This window comes from Salmo trutta, chromosome 16 (genome assembly GCF_901001165.1).
Source record: "Salmo trutta chromosome 16, fSalTru1.1, whole genome shotgun sequence".
Taxonomy (NCBI): domain Eukaryota; kingdom Metazoa; phylum Chordata; class Actinopteri; order Salmoniformes; family Salmonidae; genus Salmo; species Salmo trutta.
In genome coordinates, this window is record NC_042972.1 from 57,347,548 (window position 1) to 57,368,165 (window position 20,618).

At 41.6% G+C, this 20,618-nt stretch overlaps 1 protein-coding gene across 2 annotated transcripts in view; it reads right to left on the bottom strand.

Annotated features, from left to right (window-relative positions):
* LOC115151094 (matrilin-4) overlaps positions 1-20,618 on the bottom strand; it is a 62,017-nt gene that overhangs the window by 32,236 nt on the left and 9,163 nt on the right. For both annotated transcript variants that reach the window (XM_029695075.1, XM_029695074.1), the window contains exons 7-8: positions 6,135-6,257; positions 583-705 (exon numbers count right to left, since the gene is read on the bottom strand). In XM_029695075.1, coding sequence (XP_029550935.1) covers positions 583-705; positions 6,135-6,257 — 246 coding nt within the window. The remainder of the gene's footprint in view (positions 1-582; positions 706-6,134; positions 6,258-20,618) is intronic.

Sequence of the window (20,618 nt, forward strand, 5' to 3'; positions counted from 1 at the left end):
ACCTGCTGCCCTAGACTATAACATTAGGTCTAACAATGGGAATTCCAAAACACCCGTTGTATAAGTAAGCTTAATTTTCAACATTTTCAAAATGAGATTTAGCCTTTTGGCATATATGATAACAATGGTATGGCAGAAGCACACTTTTCAGAACAGCCATAAAGATGACACTACTCTATCATTGTAATGATGCATCTATTAAGATGCCTAAATATGAACTCTTGCATAGCATGACATGAATGCGCTATAGATATGCTATGGATTTATTTCATTAATCTTTAATAATGTGGTTGGGACATGTTATAACATGTTCATTAAACACTTATAGATGTGTAATGAATGTGTTATGGATATATAGTCAAAGTTAATCGCTACCAATCATTTTGATTGATTGACATTTTAGCACAGATTTCCACTATTCATATTTTAAAGACGGGTCTCGGGCTTGATCAATATGGAACAGTATGTAGATTTGTTGTGCTCGCAATGATCACCGCAAACCTTAACAAGCAGCCACCTTAAATATGCTGTTGGATAAATCTGCTTTCAGCTAAATACATTGTACGGTTTGGCCTCACTAACTTGTGCAGGTCTTCTTGTCATTGTTGAGAGTGTAGCCAGCGTTGCAGTTGCAGGTGAAGGCGCCTGGCGAGGCGATACAGATCTGCTCACAGTCATGCTTCCCCTCACCACACAGGTCCATCACTGTGTTTCATAAAAAACAGAGAAACTGATTACTGCATGGCTGTGGTTTCATGTACAGAATACAGTTCACTAAGGTACACACACATTATGCATTATCATGCAGTTATTTAAGGAGTTATGACAGTCTTAAAATGTCTTATCATTCCATAATGATCCTGAGGTAAAATCTTTTGTCATGTTGAAAAATTGCCAAAGACAGGAGATATCATGTGTTGACTGTAAAACAGTATGAACTCATACATGCTTATAACTAATATTAATTTATTACGCGTGTGCACCTTAGGTGTAGTGATACCCATTTACTTCAAACTGGCAGTCCAGCTTACTACTAATGGCAGATCATCCTAACCATCTTGAACGTTATGCGGATTTGAGGGTCAGCTGAGAAAAATCTTCCGGCAGTCAGTCTAATGTACTTTCTGACTGTTTTCCGTTTTAGTTATTGTAGTTTTTATTTGTATTTTATTTTATTTCACCTTTATTTAACCAGGTAGGCTAGTTGAGCACAAGTTCTCATTTACAACTGCGACCTGGTAATACCAATGATGCAAAAGTATTCATCCCCTGTCACGTCCTGACCATAGTAAGATGTTATTTTCTATGGTAGAGTAGGTCAGGGCGTGACAGGGGGTGTTTTTCTATGTTTTGTATTTCTATGTTGTTAGGTTCTAGTTTTGGTATTTCTATGTTGGTTTGTTTGGGATGATCTCTAATTAGAGGCAGCTGGTCCTCGTTGTCTCTAATTGGAGATCATACTTAAGTAGGGTTTTTTTTCAACCTGGGTTTGTGGGAGATTAATTTTGAGTCAGTGTATGTTTCTCCACTATCACGGTTTGTTGTGTCAGTTCAGTTTATTTGCGTATTGCATAGTTTCACAGAGTAAATAAAATGTGGAACGACACACACGCTGCACTTTGGTCCGCTCTTCCATTCAACATCCGTGACATCCCCCTTGGCGTTTTTCCTATTTTGTTGCATTACAACCTGTAGTTTAAATTAATTTGATTTGGATTTCATGTAATTGACATACACAAAATAGTCCAAATTGGTGAAGTGAAATGAAAAAAATAACTTGTTTAAAAAAATTCTAAATAATAACAAATCGGAAAAGTGGTGCGTAAAAATGTATTCATCCCTTTGCTATGAAGCCCCTAAATAAGATCTGGTGAAACGAATTACCTTCAGAAGTCATGTAATTAGTTAAATAAAGTCCACCTGTGTGCAATCTAAGTGTCACATGATCTGTCACCATCTCAGTATATATACCCCTGTTCTGAGAGCCTCCAGAGTCTGCAACACCACTATGCAAGGGGCACCATGAAGACCAAGGAGCTCTCCAAACAGGTCAGGGACAAAGTTGTGGAGAAGTACAGATCAGGGTTGGGTAATAAAAAAATATCCGAAACTTTGAACATCCCACGGAGCACCATTAAATCCATTATTAAAAAATGGAAAGAATATTGCATCACAACAAACCTGCCAAAGAGGGCCGCCCACCAAAACTCAGGGACCAGGCAAGGAGGGCATTAATCATAGAGGCAAAAAAAGAGACCAAAGATAACCCTGAAGGAGCTGCAAAGCTGCACAGCGGAGATTGGAGTATCTGTCTATAGGCCCACTTTAAGCCATACGCTCCACAGAGCTGGGTTTTACAGAAGAGTGGCTAAAAAAGCCATTGCTTAACTTATTTGGGATAGGGGGCAGTATTTTCACGGCCGGATAAAAAACGTACCCGATTTAATCTGGTTACTACTCTGGCCCAGAAACTAGAATACGCATATTATTAGTAGATTTGGATAGAAAACACTCTGAAGTTTCTAAAACTGTTTGAATGGTGTCTGTGAGTATAACAGAACTCATAAGACAGGCAAAACCCTGAGAAAAATTCATGCAGGAAGTGGAAAGTCTGAGAATTATAGTTCTTCTTTTGGTTCTCTATCGAAGCTACAGTGTCTGTGGGGTAACGTTGCACTTCCTAAGGCTTCCATTGGCTGTCTAAAGCCTTCAGAAAGTGGTTTGAGCATTTTCCTGTCACTGGGGCAGATAATAGGAGCTCAGTTACTGAGTGGTCTGCCTGGCAACAAAGGGATTGGATATGCGCGGTCACGCGAGCACGCCGTTCCTTCTTCTGCCCAGAAACTAGAATATGCATATAATTAGTAGATTTGGATAGAAAACACTCTAAAGTTTCTAAAACTGTTTGAATGGTGTCTGTGAGTATATATAACAGAACTCATATGACCTGAGAAGATTCCATGCAGGAAGTGCCCTGTCTGACAATTTGTTGTCCTTCTGTTGCATCTCTATCAAAATTACAGCATCTGTGCTGTAACGTGACACTTTCTAAGGCTTCCATTGGCTCTCTAAAGCCGCCAGAAAGTGGAATGGGGTGTCTGCTGTCTCTGGGCAAAGTATAGGAGCAGAGTTTGTAAGTGGTCAGCCTGGGGACAGTGAGACTGGAGATGCGCATTCACGAGACTTCTCAATTTTTTTCTTTCAGTCTTTGAATGAATACAACGTTGCCCGGTTGGAATATTATCGCTATTTTACGAGAAAAATAGCATAAAAATTTATTTTAAACAGCGTTTGACATGCTTCTAAGTACGGTAATGGAATATTTTGAATTTTTTTGTCACGAAATGCGCTCGTGCGTTACCCTTCGGATAGTGACCTGAACGTACGAACAAAACGGAGGTATTTGGATATAACTATGGATTATTTGGAACCAAAACAACATTTGTTGTTGAAGTAGAAGTCCTGGGAGTGCATTCTGACGAGGAACAGCAAAGGTAATCCAATGTTTCTAATAGTAATTCTGAGTTTAGGTGACCCCGAAGTTGGCGGATGTCAAAATAGCTAGCCGTGATGGCCGAGCTATGTACTCAGAATATTGCAAAATGTGCTTTCGCCGAAAAGCTATTTTAAAATCGGACATAGCGATTGCATAAAGGAGTTCTGTATCTATAATTCTTAAAATAATTGTTATGTATTTTGTCAACGTTTATCATGAGTAATTTAGTAAATTCACCGGAAGTTTTTGGTGGGTGTGCTAGTTCTGAAGATCACATGCTAATGTAAAAAGCTGTTTTTTGATATAAATATGAACTTGATTGAACAAAACATGCATGTATTGTATAACATAATGTCCTAGGAGTGTCATCTGATGAAGATCATCAAAGGTTAGTGCTGCATTTAGCTGTGGTTTGGGTTTATGTGGCATATATGCTTGCTTGGAAAATGGCTGTGTGATTATTTGTGTCTATGTACTCTCCTAACATAATCTAATGTTTTGCTTTCGCTGTAAAGCCTTTTGGAAATCGGACAACGTGGTTCGATTCAGGAGAAGTGTATCTATAAAATGGTGTAAAATAGTCAGTCCTATGTTTGAGAACTTTGAATTATGACATTTTGTGGTTTTAAATTTGCCGCTCTGATTTTTCACTGGCTGTTGAATAGTGTGGGACGATTTCGTCCCACCTCCCCTAGAGAGGTTAAAGAACAAAATAAGCAAACATGTTTGGTGTTCGCCAAAAGGCATGTGGGAGACTCCCCAAAAATATGGAAGAAGGTACTCTGGTCAGATGAGACTAAAATTGAGCTTTTTGGCCATTAAGGAAAACATTATGTCTGGCACAAACCCAACACCTCTCATCACCCCGAGAATACCATCGGCAGGGACTGGGAAACTGGTCAGAATTGAAGGCATGATGGATGGCGCTAAATACAGGGATATTCTTGAGGGAAACCTGTTTCAGTCTTCCAGAGATTTGAGACTGGGACGGAAGTTAACCTTCCAGCAGGACAATGACCCTAAGCATACTGCTAAAGCAACACTTGAGTGGTTTAGGGGAAACATTTAAATGTCTGGGAATAGCCTAGTCAAAGCCCAGACCTCAATCCAATTGAGAATCTGTGGTATGACTTAAAGATTGCTGTACACCAGCGGAACCCATTCAACTTGAAGGAGCTGGAGCAGTTTTGCCTTGAAGAATGGGCAATGATCCCAGTGGCCTGATATGCCAAGCTTATTGAGACATACCCCAAGAGACTTGCAGCTGTAATTGCTGCAAAAGGTATACAAAGTATTGCACGCTCAAGTTTTAAATTTTTTTGTCTTATTTCTTGTTTGTTTCACAATAAAAAATATTTCGCATTTTCAAAGTGGTTGCATGTTGTGTAAATCAAATGATACAACCCCCCCAAAATCTATTTTAATTCCAGGTTGTAAGGCAACAAAATAGGAAAAATGACAAGGGGTGGTGCATACTTTCGTAAACCACTGTAATTGTAGACACGTCTGGCACATATAAATAACAAAACAGTACAAAAATATTGATATGGCAAGTAGGCATTACCAGGAGATAATCGTATGCATGCGTGCATGTGATGTATCAATTGGAGAAATAACTGATATACTTTTTTTGGCAGATGTATGATGACGTAATAAATGAATAAATGCTTTGATATTACATTCGGTGGTATAGTCATCCATGCATGTGGCCTGGGGAAAATATAAGGTTTCAGTTCATGGGACCTATCTGTCAAAGAGCAGTTTGATCTTGAGACTTTCTTGAGTATTACTAGGCAAGTGACCATATCCAGTTGAGTCCAGTGTATTTTATTAAGTTAGAAAACTCATTGAAAGTGAATTGGATAACAAAGGTTTGGTTGGATAGCTTTTTTTGTTTGTTTGTTTTTAAGTAGAGAGGAGTAACTACTGTAGGTCATACCACTTATTAAGCTAGTGTTTATTAATCTAATGTTGGTTCAGAAGATATGGCACGTATGGACTACCTGTAACAGTACACACAGATAATGGTCACCACTTTTTTACGAACATCCAAATTAAAGTATTTCCCCCCCATGTAAAATAAAACAGTTGTACACCCAAATGCCTATGTGTAGTCTCATTTAAAAAAAATAAATAAGAAATTGTCAATTAATCTCACATAGACTTCAATATTTGGGTTCAATAGCTGAAGCGTGCTCCTGGCTTTATAAAGATTCAATTGTGCAGTCAAAAATGTGATTTATATGTATTTCCACAATATGAGGTTGGAATAATACTGTGAAATTAATGATAATGCCCTTTTAGTGTGAGACCGCCTGAAATTTCAGCCTGTTTTGGTTGGATAGAGGTTTGGCCTGCCTGTTGACGTCACCTGGCAATAAATTAGCTAATAGATAAATAAGAGAGTTGCAAACCTCTACCAATAACAGCTAGTTTTCAGTTTTCCTTTCCCCAATCAGACGACTCCCAGACAGTCCTAGCAAAATTCTTACTTGAGAAATTGCTCTTTGCTGTTTATTTTTAACAATTTTAATTGAAAACAATCACAGTAAGGTACTGTACTTAATTGTTACACAGAAATGATTTGATATTGAGATAAAAACAGCTGCAATGGCCCTTTAAAGTGTGTAAAACTTACTCTGGCAGGTCTTTCCATCCTTCTGGAGCATGTATCCCTCAGCACAGCGGCAGAAATAGCCATTGAGTACATCCACACACTCATGCTGACAGCTGTGATTCCCAAACGAACAGTAGTCGATCACTGAAGGAAGGAAAATGCAAAAAATTATATGCTTATAGAAATTAAGTTAAAATGCATAATATTAAATAGTAATTCAATAATGCTCTTGATTGTATTTGTCACACATTTATGTAGTGCTAATGAAGGCTTTATGAAGGCTTCATAAGCTGCACGTCATTTAAAGCGGGACCCTTAAGTCGATAGGAAATATTGCTTTAAGGTATATATCATGGGACTTGATTGGCAAGCTTATGAGAAATATCCATATCTATGTTAGACTGCTTTGTAAGCTCTATCTTAATGATCCCTTTGAATTATCATATGTCTGGATGAAAACAAGGGTGAGGAAATTAATGAATAATGTTTTTGAGTGAAAGTACAGTATACTTACAGTGGATTTTACAGTTTAAAAAAAAATATTTCCTCACCCTTGTTTTCATGCAGAAATATGAGATTTCAAAGGGGTCATTAAGACAAATCTAACAAATCAGCTTATCACAGATATGCGTAATTCTTTTACATTTCTTGCAAATCTATAAAAAACTTAAATATTACATTTACATAAGTATTCAAACCCTTTACTCAGTACTTTGTTGAAACATCTTTGGCAGCGATTACAGCCTCAAATATTCTTGCTGCAAGTTTGGTACCACTGTATTTGGGTAGTTCTGTCCAATTATTCTCTGCAGATCCTCTAAAGCTCTGTCAGGTTGGATGGGGTGTGTCACTGCACAGCTATTTTCAGGTCTCTCCGGGTTCAAGACCGGGCTTTGGCTGGGCCATTAAAGGACATTCAGAGACATGTCCCGAAGCCACTCCTGCATTGCCTTGGCTGTGTGCTGGTAGTTGGAAGGTGATCCTTCGGCCCAGTCTGAGGTCCTGAGTGCTCTGGAGCAGCTTTTCATCAAGGATCTCTCTGTACTTTGCTCCGTTCATCTTTTCGTCGATCCTGACTAGTCCCTGGCGCTGAAAAACATCCCCACAGCATGATGCTGCCACCACCATGCTTCACCGTAGGGATGGTGCCAGGTTTCCTCCAGATGTGATACTTGGCATTCAGGCCAAAGAGTTCAATCTTGGTTTCATCAAACCAGAGAATCTTGTTTCTCATGGTCTGAGAGTCCTTTAGGTGCCTTTTGGCAAACTCCAGGCAGGCTGTCATGTGCCTTTTACTGAGGAGTGGCTTCCCTCTGGCCACTCTATCATAAAGGCCTGATTGGTGGAGTGCTGGTAAGCATTGAACGTAATTTCCAGTCGCAACTTAGACTTGTTTTCGTGCTGCTGTAAGGTTTGATGTTGACGTTCCTGCTAACGTTTTCACCCTGGACACTTTATCTGGATATGGTTGTACACGACCTCCACCAGCCGAAGCTAAGTAGTAACATTAAGCCTTCTAATTGTAGTCGCTGTACTCATAATATACAGGAGAACGATCGCCTTATGGCGAGGATTGCCGAGCTGCAAGCCCAGCTTCAGACGTAAGGGTAATTTATTAAGTGTCGGAAAGGATGAAACAGCGTCTGTGCCACCAATAAGTACAGATAGTAGTATAAATCCCTCGCACAGTCCCCGCAGCCGGAAAATATTCTCATGGCTTCTGGAAGGAAATTCTGTAGGAATGCTCAACCGGTGTCACTCATTCAGCCGACAGAAACTTTCAACCGGTTCTCCCCATTAAGCAACGAGTTGGAGTCAGAGTCTGGGTCTTCTCTGGTCTCTCCTCCACCCGTTACGGGGTCTGAGATGCCGAAGCCTCCCATCATTAGCTCTGACAAATTGAACACCCTAGTCACTGGCGACTCCATTACCCGTAGTATTAGACTTAAAAAGAATCATCCAGCGATCATACACTGTTTACCAGGGGGCAGGGCTACCGACGATAAGGCCAATCTGAAGATGGTGCTGGCTAAGGCTAAAACTGCCGAGTGTAGAGAGTATAGGGATACTGTTATCCAATTCGGCACCAACGATGTTAGGATAAAACAGTCAGACGTCACCATGCGCAACATAGCTTCAGCGTGTAAATAAGCTAGAAAGATGTGTGGGGATCGAGTAATTGTCTCTGGCCCCCTCCCAGTTAGGGGGAGTGATGAGCTCTACAGCAAAGTATCACAACTCAATCGCTGGTTGAAAACTGTTTCTGCCCCTCCCAAAAGATAGAATTTGCAGATAATTGGCACTCTTTCTGGGACTCATCCACAAACAGGACCACACTTGGCCTGCTGAGGAGTGACGGCCTCCATCCTAGCTGGAGGGGTGCTCTCATCTTATCTACGAACATAGACAGGGCTCAAACTCCCTTATCTCCACAATGAGATAGGGTGCAGGCCCCATTGAGACCGTGTCTGTGCCTCGATCTAGGTTGGGCAAAACTAAACATGGCGGTGTTTGCCTTAGCAATCTCAGTGGAATAAAGACCTCCTCCATTCTTGTCATTATTGAAAAAGATTGTGATATCTCACATCTCAAAATAGGGCTACTTAATGTTAGATCCCTCACTTCCAAGGCAGTTATAGTCAATTAACTAATCACTGATCATAATCTTGATGTGATTGGCCTGACTGAAACATGGCTTAAACCTGATGAATTTACTGTGTTAGATGAGGCCTCTCCTCCTGGTTACGCTAGTGACCATATCCCCTGGGCATCACACAAAGGCGGAGGTGTTGCTAACATTTACAATAGCAAAATGACTACGTTTCCGTCTTTTGAGCTTCTAGTCATGAAATCTATGCAGCCTACTCAATCACTTTTTATAGCTACTGTTTACTGGCCTCCTGGGCCGAATACAGCATTCCTCACTGAGTTCCCTGAATTCCTATCGGATCTTGTAGTCATGGCAGATAATATTTTAGTGACATTAATATTCACATGAAAAAGTCCACAGACCCACTCCAAAAGGCTTTCAGAGCCATCATCGACTCAGTTTTGTCCATATTGTGGATCTTAATGTTTTTCCTCATAATCCTTGGACTATCGGACCACCATTTTATTACGTCTGCAATCGCAACAAATAATCTGCTCAGACCCCAACCAAGGATCATGAAAAGCCTGCTATAAATTCTCGGACAAGCCAACGATTCCTAAATGCCCTTCCAGACTCCCTCCACCTACCCAAGGACATCAGAGTACACAAATCAGTTAAAACTTCTTTGAGATAGGGGGCAGTATTTTCACATCCGGATGAAAAGCGTGCCCAAATTAAACTGCCTGTTTCTCAGGCCCAGAAGCTAGGATATTCATATAATTGGTAGATGTGGATAGAAAACACTCTGAAATTTCTAAAACTGTTTGAATGATGTCTGTGAGTATAACATAACTTATTTGGCAGGCGAAACCCCGAGGACAAACCAAGCAGGGTTTTTTTTTTGGAGGTCACTCTTTTTTCAATGGATTTCTTTGGAAACCTAGATTTCTAAGGCAGTTGCTTGCAGTTCCTATCGCTTCCACTGGATGTCAACAGTCTTTAGAAATTGGTTGATGTTTTTCCTTTGTGTAATGAAGAAGTACGGCTGTTCAGAATGAGGCTCGAGGGAAGTGTACTGTTTGATAGAGGCGCATGACCAGAAAGCACGCTCCACATTGTTTTCCTCCGGTATTGAACGCTGTTTATCCCGTCTTAAATTTTATCAATTATTTACGTAAAAAAAATACCTAAAGATGTTTTAGGAAAGTTGTTTGGAATGTTTGGACAAAGATTACAGGTAAATTATGAGATATTTTGTAGTCATGTGGCGCGAGTTGGAACCGGTGTTTTTCTGGATCAAACGCGTCAAATAAATGGACATTTTGGATATATAACGACGGAATTAATCAAACAAAAGGACCATTTGTGATGTTTATGGGACATATTGGAGTGCCAACAGAAGAAGATCTTCAAAGGTAAGGCATGCATTATATGTTATTTCTGACTTTTGTGTTGTGCCTGGCGGGTTGAATTCTGATTATCTGTGTTTGTTTGATGGGGTGCTGTCCTCACACTGTCCGCAAACCATAATAGCATGGTTTGCTTTTGCCGTAAAGTCTTTTTGAAATCGGACACTGTGGTTGGATTAACAAGAAGTTTATCTTTAAAATGGTGTATAATACTTGTATGTTTGAGGAATTTTAATTATGAGATTTCTGTTTGAATTTGGCGCCCTGCAATATCACTGGCTGTTGTCGAGGTGGGACACGTCCCACATATCCCAGAGAAGTTAACCACCTAACTGAGGAACTCAATTTAACCTTGCGCAATACCCTAGATGCAGTCGCACCCCTAAAAACATTTGTCATAAGAAACTTGTTCCCTGGTATACCGAAAATACCCGCGCCCTGAAGCAAGCTTCCAGAAAATTGGAACAGCAATGGCGCTCCACCAAACTGGAAGTCTTCCGACTAGCTTGGAAAGACAGTACCGTGCAGTATCGAAGAGCCCTCACTGCTGCTTGATCATCCTATTTTTCCAACTTCATTGAGGAGAATAAGACCAATCCAAAATATATTTTTTTTATACTGTCGCAAAGCTAACTAAAAAGCAGCATTCCCCAAGAGAGCATGGCTTTCACTTCAGCAGTGATACATTCCTGAACTTCTTTGACGAAAAGATCATGATCATTAGAAAGAAAATTACGGACTGCTCTTTAACCTCTACGGGCTAGGGGGCAGCATTGAGAATTTTGGAAAAAATATGTGCCCATTTTTAACTGCCTCCTACACCAACTCAGAAGCTAGAATATGCATATTATTGTTCAGGTTTGGATAGAAAACACCCTAAAGTTTCTAAAACTGTTTGAATGGTGTCTGTGAGTATAACAGAACTCCTAAGGCAGGCAAAAACCTGACAAGGTTTCATGCAGGAAGTGGCCTGTCTGACAAGGAGTCGTTCTTGTCTCTGTTTATTGAAGAGTAAGGATCTTAGCTGTAACGTAACAATTCCTAGGGCTCCAATAGGCTCTCAGAACCCGGGAAAAACCTGAACGATGACGAGGCAGCCTCAGGCTGGCACAAATTATCTCCTTTTCCAAGTGTCGCATCAGAGGACCATTGAATTAGGCGCGTGCGCGATTCACCCCCGTGGAGTATTTTCATTCGGCTGTTTAGCTCATTGCAGATTCCCGGTCGGAATATTATCGCTTTTCTACGAGATAAATGGCATAAAAATTGATTTTAAACAGCGGTTGACATGCTTCGAAGTACGGTAATGGAATATTTAGAAATTTTTTGTCACGTTCTGCGCCATGCGCACGACCGTGATTTAGCATTCTGATAGTGTCTAGAACGCACGAACAAAACGTCGCTGATGGAACATAACGATGGATTATTTGGGACCAAACCTACATTTGTTATTGAAGTAGAAGTCCTGGGAGTGCATTCTGACGAAGAACAGGAAAGGTAAGACCATTTTTCTTATAGGAAATATGATTTTGGTGAAGGCTAATCTTGCCGGGTGTCTAAATAGCTAGCCCGTGATGGCTGGGCTATGTACTTAGAATATTGCAAAATGTGCTTCATCCGAAAAGCTATTTTAAAATCGGACACATCGAGTGCATAGAGGAGTAATGTATCTATAATTCTTAAAATAATTGTTATGCTTTTTGTGAACGTTTATTGTGAGTAATTTAGCAAACTGTTAGTAAATTCCCCGGAAGTTTGCGGGGGGGTATGCTTTTTCTGAACGTCACATGCTAATGTAAAAAGCTGGTTTTTGATATAAATATGAACTTGATTGAACAGACATGCATGTATTGTATAACATAATGTCCTAGGTGTGTCATCTGATGAAGATCATAAAAGGTTAGTGCTGCATTTAGCTGTGGTTTGGGTTTTTGTGACATTATATGCTAGCTTGAAAAATGGGTGTCTGATTATTTCTGGCTGGGCACTCTCCTGACATAATCTAATGTTTTGCTTTCGTTGTAAAGCCTTTTTGAAATCGGACAGTGTGGTTAGATTAACGAGAGTCTTGTCTTTAAATAGCTGTAAAATAGTAATATGTTTGAGAAATTGAAGTAATAGTATTTTAAACGTTTCAAAAAACGGCGGCACTGGATTCAAGTGGCTGTTGCGCCAGAGAGGTTAAATCTGCGTATTCCTCCAAAGCTCAGTTGTCCTGAGTCTGCACATCTCTGCCAGGACCTAGGATCAAGGGAGAGACTCAAGTTTTTTAATACTACATCTCTTGACACATTGATGAAAATAGTCTTGGTCTCTAAATCTTCAAGCTGCATACTGGACCCTATTCCAGCTAAACTACTGAAAGAGCTGCTTCCTGTGCTTGGCCCTCCTATGTTGAATATAATGAACAGTTCTCTATCCACCAGATGTGTACCTAACTCACTAAAAGTGGCAGTAATAAAGCCTCTCTTGAAAAAGCCAAACCTTGATCCAGAAAATATAAAAAACTAGTCGGCCTGTATCGAATCTCCCATTCCTCAGAATTTTTTTTTGAAAAAGCTGTTGCGCAGCAACTCACTGCCTTCCTGAAGACAAACAATGTATACGAAACGCTTCAGTCTGGTTTTAGAGCCCATCATAGCACTGAGACTGCGCTCGTGAAGGTGGTAAATTACCTTTTAATGGAGTCAGACCAAGGCTCTGCATCTGTCCTTGTGCTCCTAGACCTTAGTGCTGCTTTCTTCTGGAGGCCACATTCTTTTGGAGAGATTGGAAACCCAAATTGGTCTACGCAGATAAGTTCTGGCCTGGTTTAGATGTTCTGTCGGAAAGATATCAGTTTGTCTCTGTGGATGGTTTGTCTTCTGACAAATCAAATGTACATTTCGGTGTTCCTCAAGGTTCCGTTTTACGACCACTTTTGTTTACACTATTTTACCTGTTGGTGATGTTATTCGGAAACATAATTTTAACTTTCACTGCTATGCGGACGATACACAGCTGTAACTTTCGATGAAACATGGTGAATCCCCAAAATTGCCCTCCCTGGAAGCCTATGTTTCAGACATAAGGAAGTGGATGGCGGCACATTTTTAACTTTTAAACTCGGACAAAACAGAGATACTAGTTCTAGGTCCCAAGAAACAAAGAGATCTTCTGTTGGATCTGACAAATAATGTTGATGGTTGTACAGTCATCTCAAATAAAACTGAGGGACCTCGGCGTTACTCTGGACCCTGATCTCTTTTGACGAACATATCAATAATATTTCAAGGACAGCTTTTTTCCGACTCTGTAACATTGCAAAACTCTGAAACTTTCTGTCCAAAAATGATGCAGAAAAATGTATCCATGCTTTTGTCACTTCTAGATTAGACTACTGCAAAGCTCTACTTTCCGGCTACCTGGATAAAGCACTAAATAAACTTCCGTTAGTGCTAAACACGGCTGATAGAATCTTGGCTAGAACCCAAAAATGTTTTCATATTACTCCAGCGCTAGCCGCTCGACACTGGCTTCCTGTTAAGACGATGGTTGATTTCAAGGTTTTACTGCTAACCTACAAAGCATTACATGGGCTTGCTCCTATCTATTTTTCCGATTTGGTCCTGCCGTACATACCTACACATACGCTACGGTCACAAGACGCAGGCCTCCTTACTGTCCCTAGAATTTCTAAGCAAACAGCTGGAAGCAGGGCTTTCTCCTTTTGAGCTCAATTTCTATGGAATGGTCTGGCTATCCATGTGAGAGATGCAGATTGAGTCACTGGCTTACTGGTGCACTTCCATGCTGGCCCTAGGAGGGATGCGTCACTGACGTGATCTTCTTGTCCGGGTTGGTGCCCCCGTCTGGGTTCGCGCCATGGGGGAGATCTTTGTGGGCTATACTCGGCCTTGTCTCAGGGTAGTAGGTTGGTGGTTGAAGATATCCCACTAGTGGTGTGGGGGCTGTGCTTTGGCAAAGTGGGTGGGGTTATATACTGCCTGTTCGGCCCTGTCCGGGGTATTGTCAGACAGGGTCACAATGTCTGGCGACCCCTCCTGTCTTAGCCTTCAGTATTTATGCTGCAATAGTTTGTGTTGGGGGGCTAGGGTCAGTCTGTTATCTGGAGTATTTCTCCTGTCTTATCCGATGTCCTGTGTGAATTTAAGTATGCTCCCTCTAATTCTCTCTCTTTTTTTCCTTCTCTCTCTTCTTCTCTCTCTCTTTCTCCCTCTTCTCACGAAGGACCTGAGCCCCAGGACCATGCCTCAGGACTACCTGGCCTGATGACTCCTTGCTGTCCCCAGTCCACCTAGTCATGCTGCTGCTCCAGTTTCAACTGTTCTGCCTGCGGCTATGGAACCCTGACCTGTTCACTGGATGTACTACCTTGTCCCGGACCTGCTGTTTTGGACTCTCTCTCTACCGCACCTGCTGTCTCTAACTCTGAATTATCAGCTATGAAAAAACAATTGACATTTACTCATGAGGTGCTGACCTGTTGCACCCTCTACAACCACTGTGATTATTATTATTTGACCCTGCTGGTCATCTATGAACGTTTGAACATCTTGGCCATGTTCTGTTATAATCTCCACCCGGCACAGCCAGAAGAGGACTGGCCACCCCTCAGAGCCTGGTTCCTCTCTAGGTTTCTTCCTAGGTTCCGTCCTTTCTAGGGATTTTTTCCTATCCACCGTGCTTCTACATCTGCATTGCTTGCTGTTTGGGGTTTTAGGCTGGGTTTCTGTACAGCACTTTGTGACCTCGGCTGATATAAAAAGGGCTTTATAAGTACATTTCATTGATTGATGGTTGCCCTTCTGGAAGGTTCTCCCATCGCCACAGAAGATCTCTGACAGAGTGACCATCGGGTTCTTGGTCACCTACCTGACCAAGGCCCTTCTCCCCAGATTGATCAGTTTGGCCGGGCTAGCTCTAGGAAGAGTCTTGGTGGCTCTAAACTTCATCCATTTAAGAATGATGGAGGCCATTGTGTCCTTGGGCACCTTTAATGCTGCAGAGATGTTTTGGTACCCTTCCCCAGATCTGTGCCTCGACACAATCCTGTCTCGGAGCTCTACGGACAATTCCTTTGACCTCATGCCTTGGTTTTTGCTTTCACATGCACTGTCAACTGTGGGACCTTATATGTGACCCGTTTCAGGAAACTAGGCGTAAAAAAATGCGTTTTGTTTGGCAGAAATGCCTTCTCGAATATTTTAACTTTCATGTGCCTTAATAACAAACTTGAATTTGGATTGGTCTGCCATATAGCACGCTTCTGTCTATTTCAGCTGGTCAGTATGTCTAGGTAATCCTGTCTAACACAGCTTTCTTTAAATGTATTGCGTAGTAAAACTGCATGAGCCTAATGTCAAGTTAAAGTCTACTGTTAGCTAGCTAATGTTAGCTGACTGGCTCGCAAGCTAATGTTACGTGTATGCTCCACAATTTCTGGAGGACTGAGTTTTGAAATCATTGGAATTCAAGTTTGATAGCTAAGGAGATGTAGAAAACAACTGTCTCTGGATTACATCTGCAAACTAAGGGCAACCATGGTATCCTACAGGAGATGCATCCATCCATGATGTATACGGATAAGATAGTTTATCTAGCAAAATTTTCAGATATAACACGTTTTTAATTTTGACAGAAAGTGGTTTCATTTCAAGTTAAAGTGTACTGGTAGCTAGCTAACGTTAGCTGGCTGGCTCGCTAGCTAACGTTACGTGTATGATCTTATTATTTGTATCTCAGAGCTATTTGCTTGTCTAGTAATAGCCTAATGTTAGCTAGCTAACATTGAACCTCATTGGTTAGCTACCTGCAGATTCATGCAGGGTAGTAACGTCATGAGTTGGGATTATGGCTCATTGTTAGCTAGCTACACGTCTTAACAAAAGAATAACTAATGAATTTACGAATGCTCAAAACCTGCTGAATATGGCCGGTGTCAGTAAACGTTGGCAAAAAATCATAATTACATTGTTGCCAGCAGCACAGTTACAGTCACCAACATTCTAGATAACATGAAAAAGCCTAACCAGCTCTGCTAGGGAGAGTAAAATGGTCAGAGTGGGGTGTTCTCTCATTTGTGTCTGGAAGTAACTAGCAAGCTAGCCAATGTTAGCCAGTTAGCTTGGGTGCTTGACTGCCGTTGTGAGGCCAGCGGACAATCTGACAGCACAGTTGCAATCACCAACACTCTGGATAACATAATAACCTAACCAGCTCTGCTAGGGCGAGTAATGTTCAGTGAGCTGTTCCCTCATTTTTGATTGAAAGTAGCTAGCAAGGTCGTTTGGGTGCTTGACTGCTGTTGTTGTACAGAACGCTTGCATCTACCCTTGATGATGGCGCCGGAGGAGATGGATTCCGTTTAAAAAAATGGTGCTATTGGGTGTGTTTTTTCACGTTATTTGTAACTTATTTTGTACATAATGTTTTTGCCACCGTCTCTTATGACCGAAAGAGCTTCTGGACAGCGATTACTCACCTCGTACTAGACAAATATTTTTTATTTAACGAGTCAGATGCGAAGGATTTACTTCAGACACCGGACAAGGCCCAAATCCCCGTCATTCGCATGAAGAAGAGACCGAGATATCGGGGACATAGGTTGGGGTGCCTTGTAAAGATCTGACGGCGAGTGAGTAATCCCTCTCTACCATCAGTCCTATTAGCCAACGTGCAATCAATTGATAACTAAATGGATGAGCTCTGATCAAGACAATCCAACAAATGGGACATTAAAAACTGTAATATCTTAAGTTTCACAAAGTTGTGGCTGAAGCCGACATGGATAACATACAGCTGGCTGAGTTTTTGGTCCATCGGCATGATAGAACAGCTGCCTCCGGTAAGACAATAAGTGGAGGTCTGAGTCTATTTGTAAATAACAGCTGCTGCATAAAATCTAATATTAAGGAAGTCTTAAGGTTTTGCTCGTCTGAGGTAGAGTATCTCATTATATTTTTTATTTTATTTATTTAACCTTTATTTAACTAGGCAAGTCATTGAAGAACAAATTCTTATTTACAATGACGGCCTGGCCAGACCCTAACCCAGATGATGCTGTGCCAATAGTGTTGCAATCTATGGGACTCCCAATCACGGCCGGTTGTGATACAGCCTGGAATCGAACCAGTGTCTGTAGTGACACCTCTAGCACTGAGATGCAGTGCCTTAGACCACTGCACCCCTCGGGATCAGTGGCATGATAAGCTGTAGACCACACTATTTACTAAGAGAGTTTTCATCTATGTTTTTCAGAGTTGTCTATTTACCACCACAAACCGATGCTGGCACTAAGACAGCACTCAATGAGCTGTATAAGGTCATAAGCAAACAAGAAAATGCTCATCCAGAGGCGGAGCTCCTTGTGGCCAGGGATGTTAATGCAGGGAAACTTAAATCCATTTTACCTAATTTCTACCAGCATGTTAAATGTGCAACCAGAGAAAAAAACAACTCTAGACCACCTTTACTCCACACACAGAGACGTGGAACAAGCTCTCCCTCACCCTCCATTTGGAAAATCTGACAATAACTCTATCCTCCTGATTCCTGCTTACAAGCAAAAACTAAAGCAGGAAGTAACAGTGACTTGCTGAAAAGGAAGTGGTCAGATGACACAGATGTTAAGCTACAGGACTGTTTTGCTAGCACAGACTGGAATATGTTCCGGGATTCTTCCGATGGCATTGAGGAGTACACCACATGAGTCACTGGCTTCATCAATAAATGCATTGACGACGTCATCCCCACAGTGACAATAAGTACATACCCAACCAGAAGCCATGGATGACAGGCAACATCCGCACTGAACTAAAGGGCAGAGCTGCTGCTTTCAAGGAGCGGGACTCTAACCCGGACGCTTATAAGAAATCCCGCTATGCCCTCTGACGAACCATCAAACAGGTAAAGCTTCAACACAGGACCAAGATTGAATAGTGCTACACCAGCTACGAAGCTCGTCGGATGTGGCAGGGCTTGCAAACTATTACAGACTACAAAGGGAAGCACAGAGGGAACACAAAGGAAGCACAAAGGGAACTGCCCAGTGACACGAGCCTACCAGACGAGCTAAATAACTTATACGCTCGCTTCGAGGCAAACAACACTGAAGCATGCATGAGAGCATCAACTGTTCCGGACGACTGTGTGATCAATCTCTCCGTAGCCGATGTGAGTAAGACCTTTAAACAGGTAAACATTCAAAACGCTGTAGGGCCAGATGGATTACTAGGACGTGTACTCTAAGCATGCGCTGACCAACTGGCAAGTGTCTTCATTGACATTTTCAACCTGTCCCTGACTGAGTCTGTAATACCAACATGTTTCAAGCCATGTTGTGCAATGAAAGGCTGGTCATGGTTCACATCAACACCATTATTCCATAAACCCTAGACCCACTCCAATTGGCATACCTCCCCAAAAGATCCACAGATGATGCAATCTCTATTGCACGCCACACTACACTTTCCCATCTGGACAAAAGGATCAACTACGCGAGAATGCTATTCATTGACTACAGCTCAGCGTTCAACACCATAAAGCCCTCAAAGCTCATGTCTAAGCTAAGGACCCTGGGACTAAACACCTCCCTCTACAACTGGATCCTGGACTTCCTGACGGGCCACCCACAGGTGGTAAGGGTAGGTAACAACACATCTGCCACGCTGATCCTCAACACTGGGGCCCCTCAGATGTGTGTGCTCAATCCCCTCCTGTACTCCCTGTTCACACATGACTGCATGGCCAAGCACGACTCCAACACCATCATTAAGTTTGCCGATGACACAACAGTGGTAGGCCCGATCACCGACATCAATGAGACAGCCTATAGGGAGGAGGTCATAGACCTGGCAGTGTGGTTCCAGGATAACATACTCTCCCTCAATGTGATCAAGACAAAGGAGATGATTGTGGACTACAGGAAAAGGAGGACCGAGCCCGTCCCCATTCTCATCCACAGGGCTGTAGTGGAGCAGGTTGATAGCTTTAATTTCCTTGGTATCCACATCACCAACAAACTATCATGGTCCAAACACACCAAGACAGTCATGAAGAGGGTACGACAATGCCTATTCCCCCTCAGGAGACTGAAAAGATTTGGCATGGGTCCTGTCGTGGAAAATTACATAATTAGTCATGCTATCCTGTGTTTTACTGCTTAAAGAATAGTCTCTTGTTATATGCTAGTGTTTTTTCTAACCTGATACAAACTTGTATTGGTGTGACTTAGTCATAAGACTGGGTTTACAGCTAAGAGACATTTGGGTGCAACCGCAGCATGTGAAATCCCATGAGTTTACTATCTACAGAAAGTCACATGTATGGAACCTTGCAGAAAGGAGTACAATATAGTGTTTGTTGTTGTGAATGCAGTTAGACGGTTGAGCCCTCGGGCTATTAAACTTGTGCTATCTTAAGTTTAGACAGACAACGAATTACCTTTTACACACTATCTGCTGACTGCAACGTATACAGAAAAGGGTTGTATGTATTTTCTCTATAAAAGCATTGAACCGGCACTGTTCGTTGATCTTTTCAACTATGCACTGCTGAGTGGGTAGTTGATTTTCCATTTGTACAAATCTCATAATAAAGTGTTGTTTGAAAGAATCTGCAGTCTCTCTTCCCTTTGATTAAATATTCCACAACAGTCCTCAGATCCTCAAAAAGTTCTACATCTGCAACAGCAAGAGCATCCTGACTGGTTCCATCACCGCCTGGTATTGCAACTACTCTGCCACAACTGCGAAGCACTACAGAGGATAGTGCATGTGGCCCAGTACATCACTGGGGCCAAACTTCCTGCCATTCAGGACCTCTATACCAAAAACTTGCCGAAGGTTCCAGCCACCCTAGTCATAGACTGTTCTCTCTGCTACCGCACGGCAAGAGGTACCGGAGCGCCAAGTCTAGGTCCAAAAGGCTTCTTAAAAGCTTCTACCCCCAAGCCATAAGACTCCCGATGTCACGTCAGGGGGTATTTGTTTTATATGGTTTTGAGTGTGTGTTTATGTAGAGGAGCGTTTGATTTATGTATTCCGGGGGTTTTGGTTAAGTTCTATATTGTATATTTCTATGTCGGTTCTAGGGTGTTTATTTCTATGTTTAATGTATTGAGATTGGGGCCTTCAATTGGAGGCAGCTGGTTATTGTTGCCTCTGATTGAAGGTCCTATAATTAGGAGTGTATTTGCTATGGGTATTGTGGGAGGTTGTTCTTAGCACTGCTGTATTTAGCCTGCAAGTCACTTTACCTCTACCTTCAAGTACATATTACCTTGACTATTTATGTAGTCTCGCTACTATTATTTTATTGTTACTCAATTTGGTATTTTTCTTATATTTTATATTTATTTAATTAGTAAATGTTTTACTTTTGGTTAAGGGCTTGTAAGTAAGCATTTCACTGTAAGATCACAACAGTTGTTGTATTCGGCGCATGTGACAAATAAAATTTGTTTTGATTTAAAGAGATCGGTGTGGCTAAAGCTTAAGAGGGTGT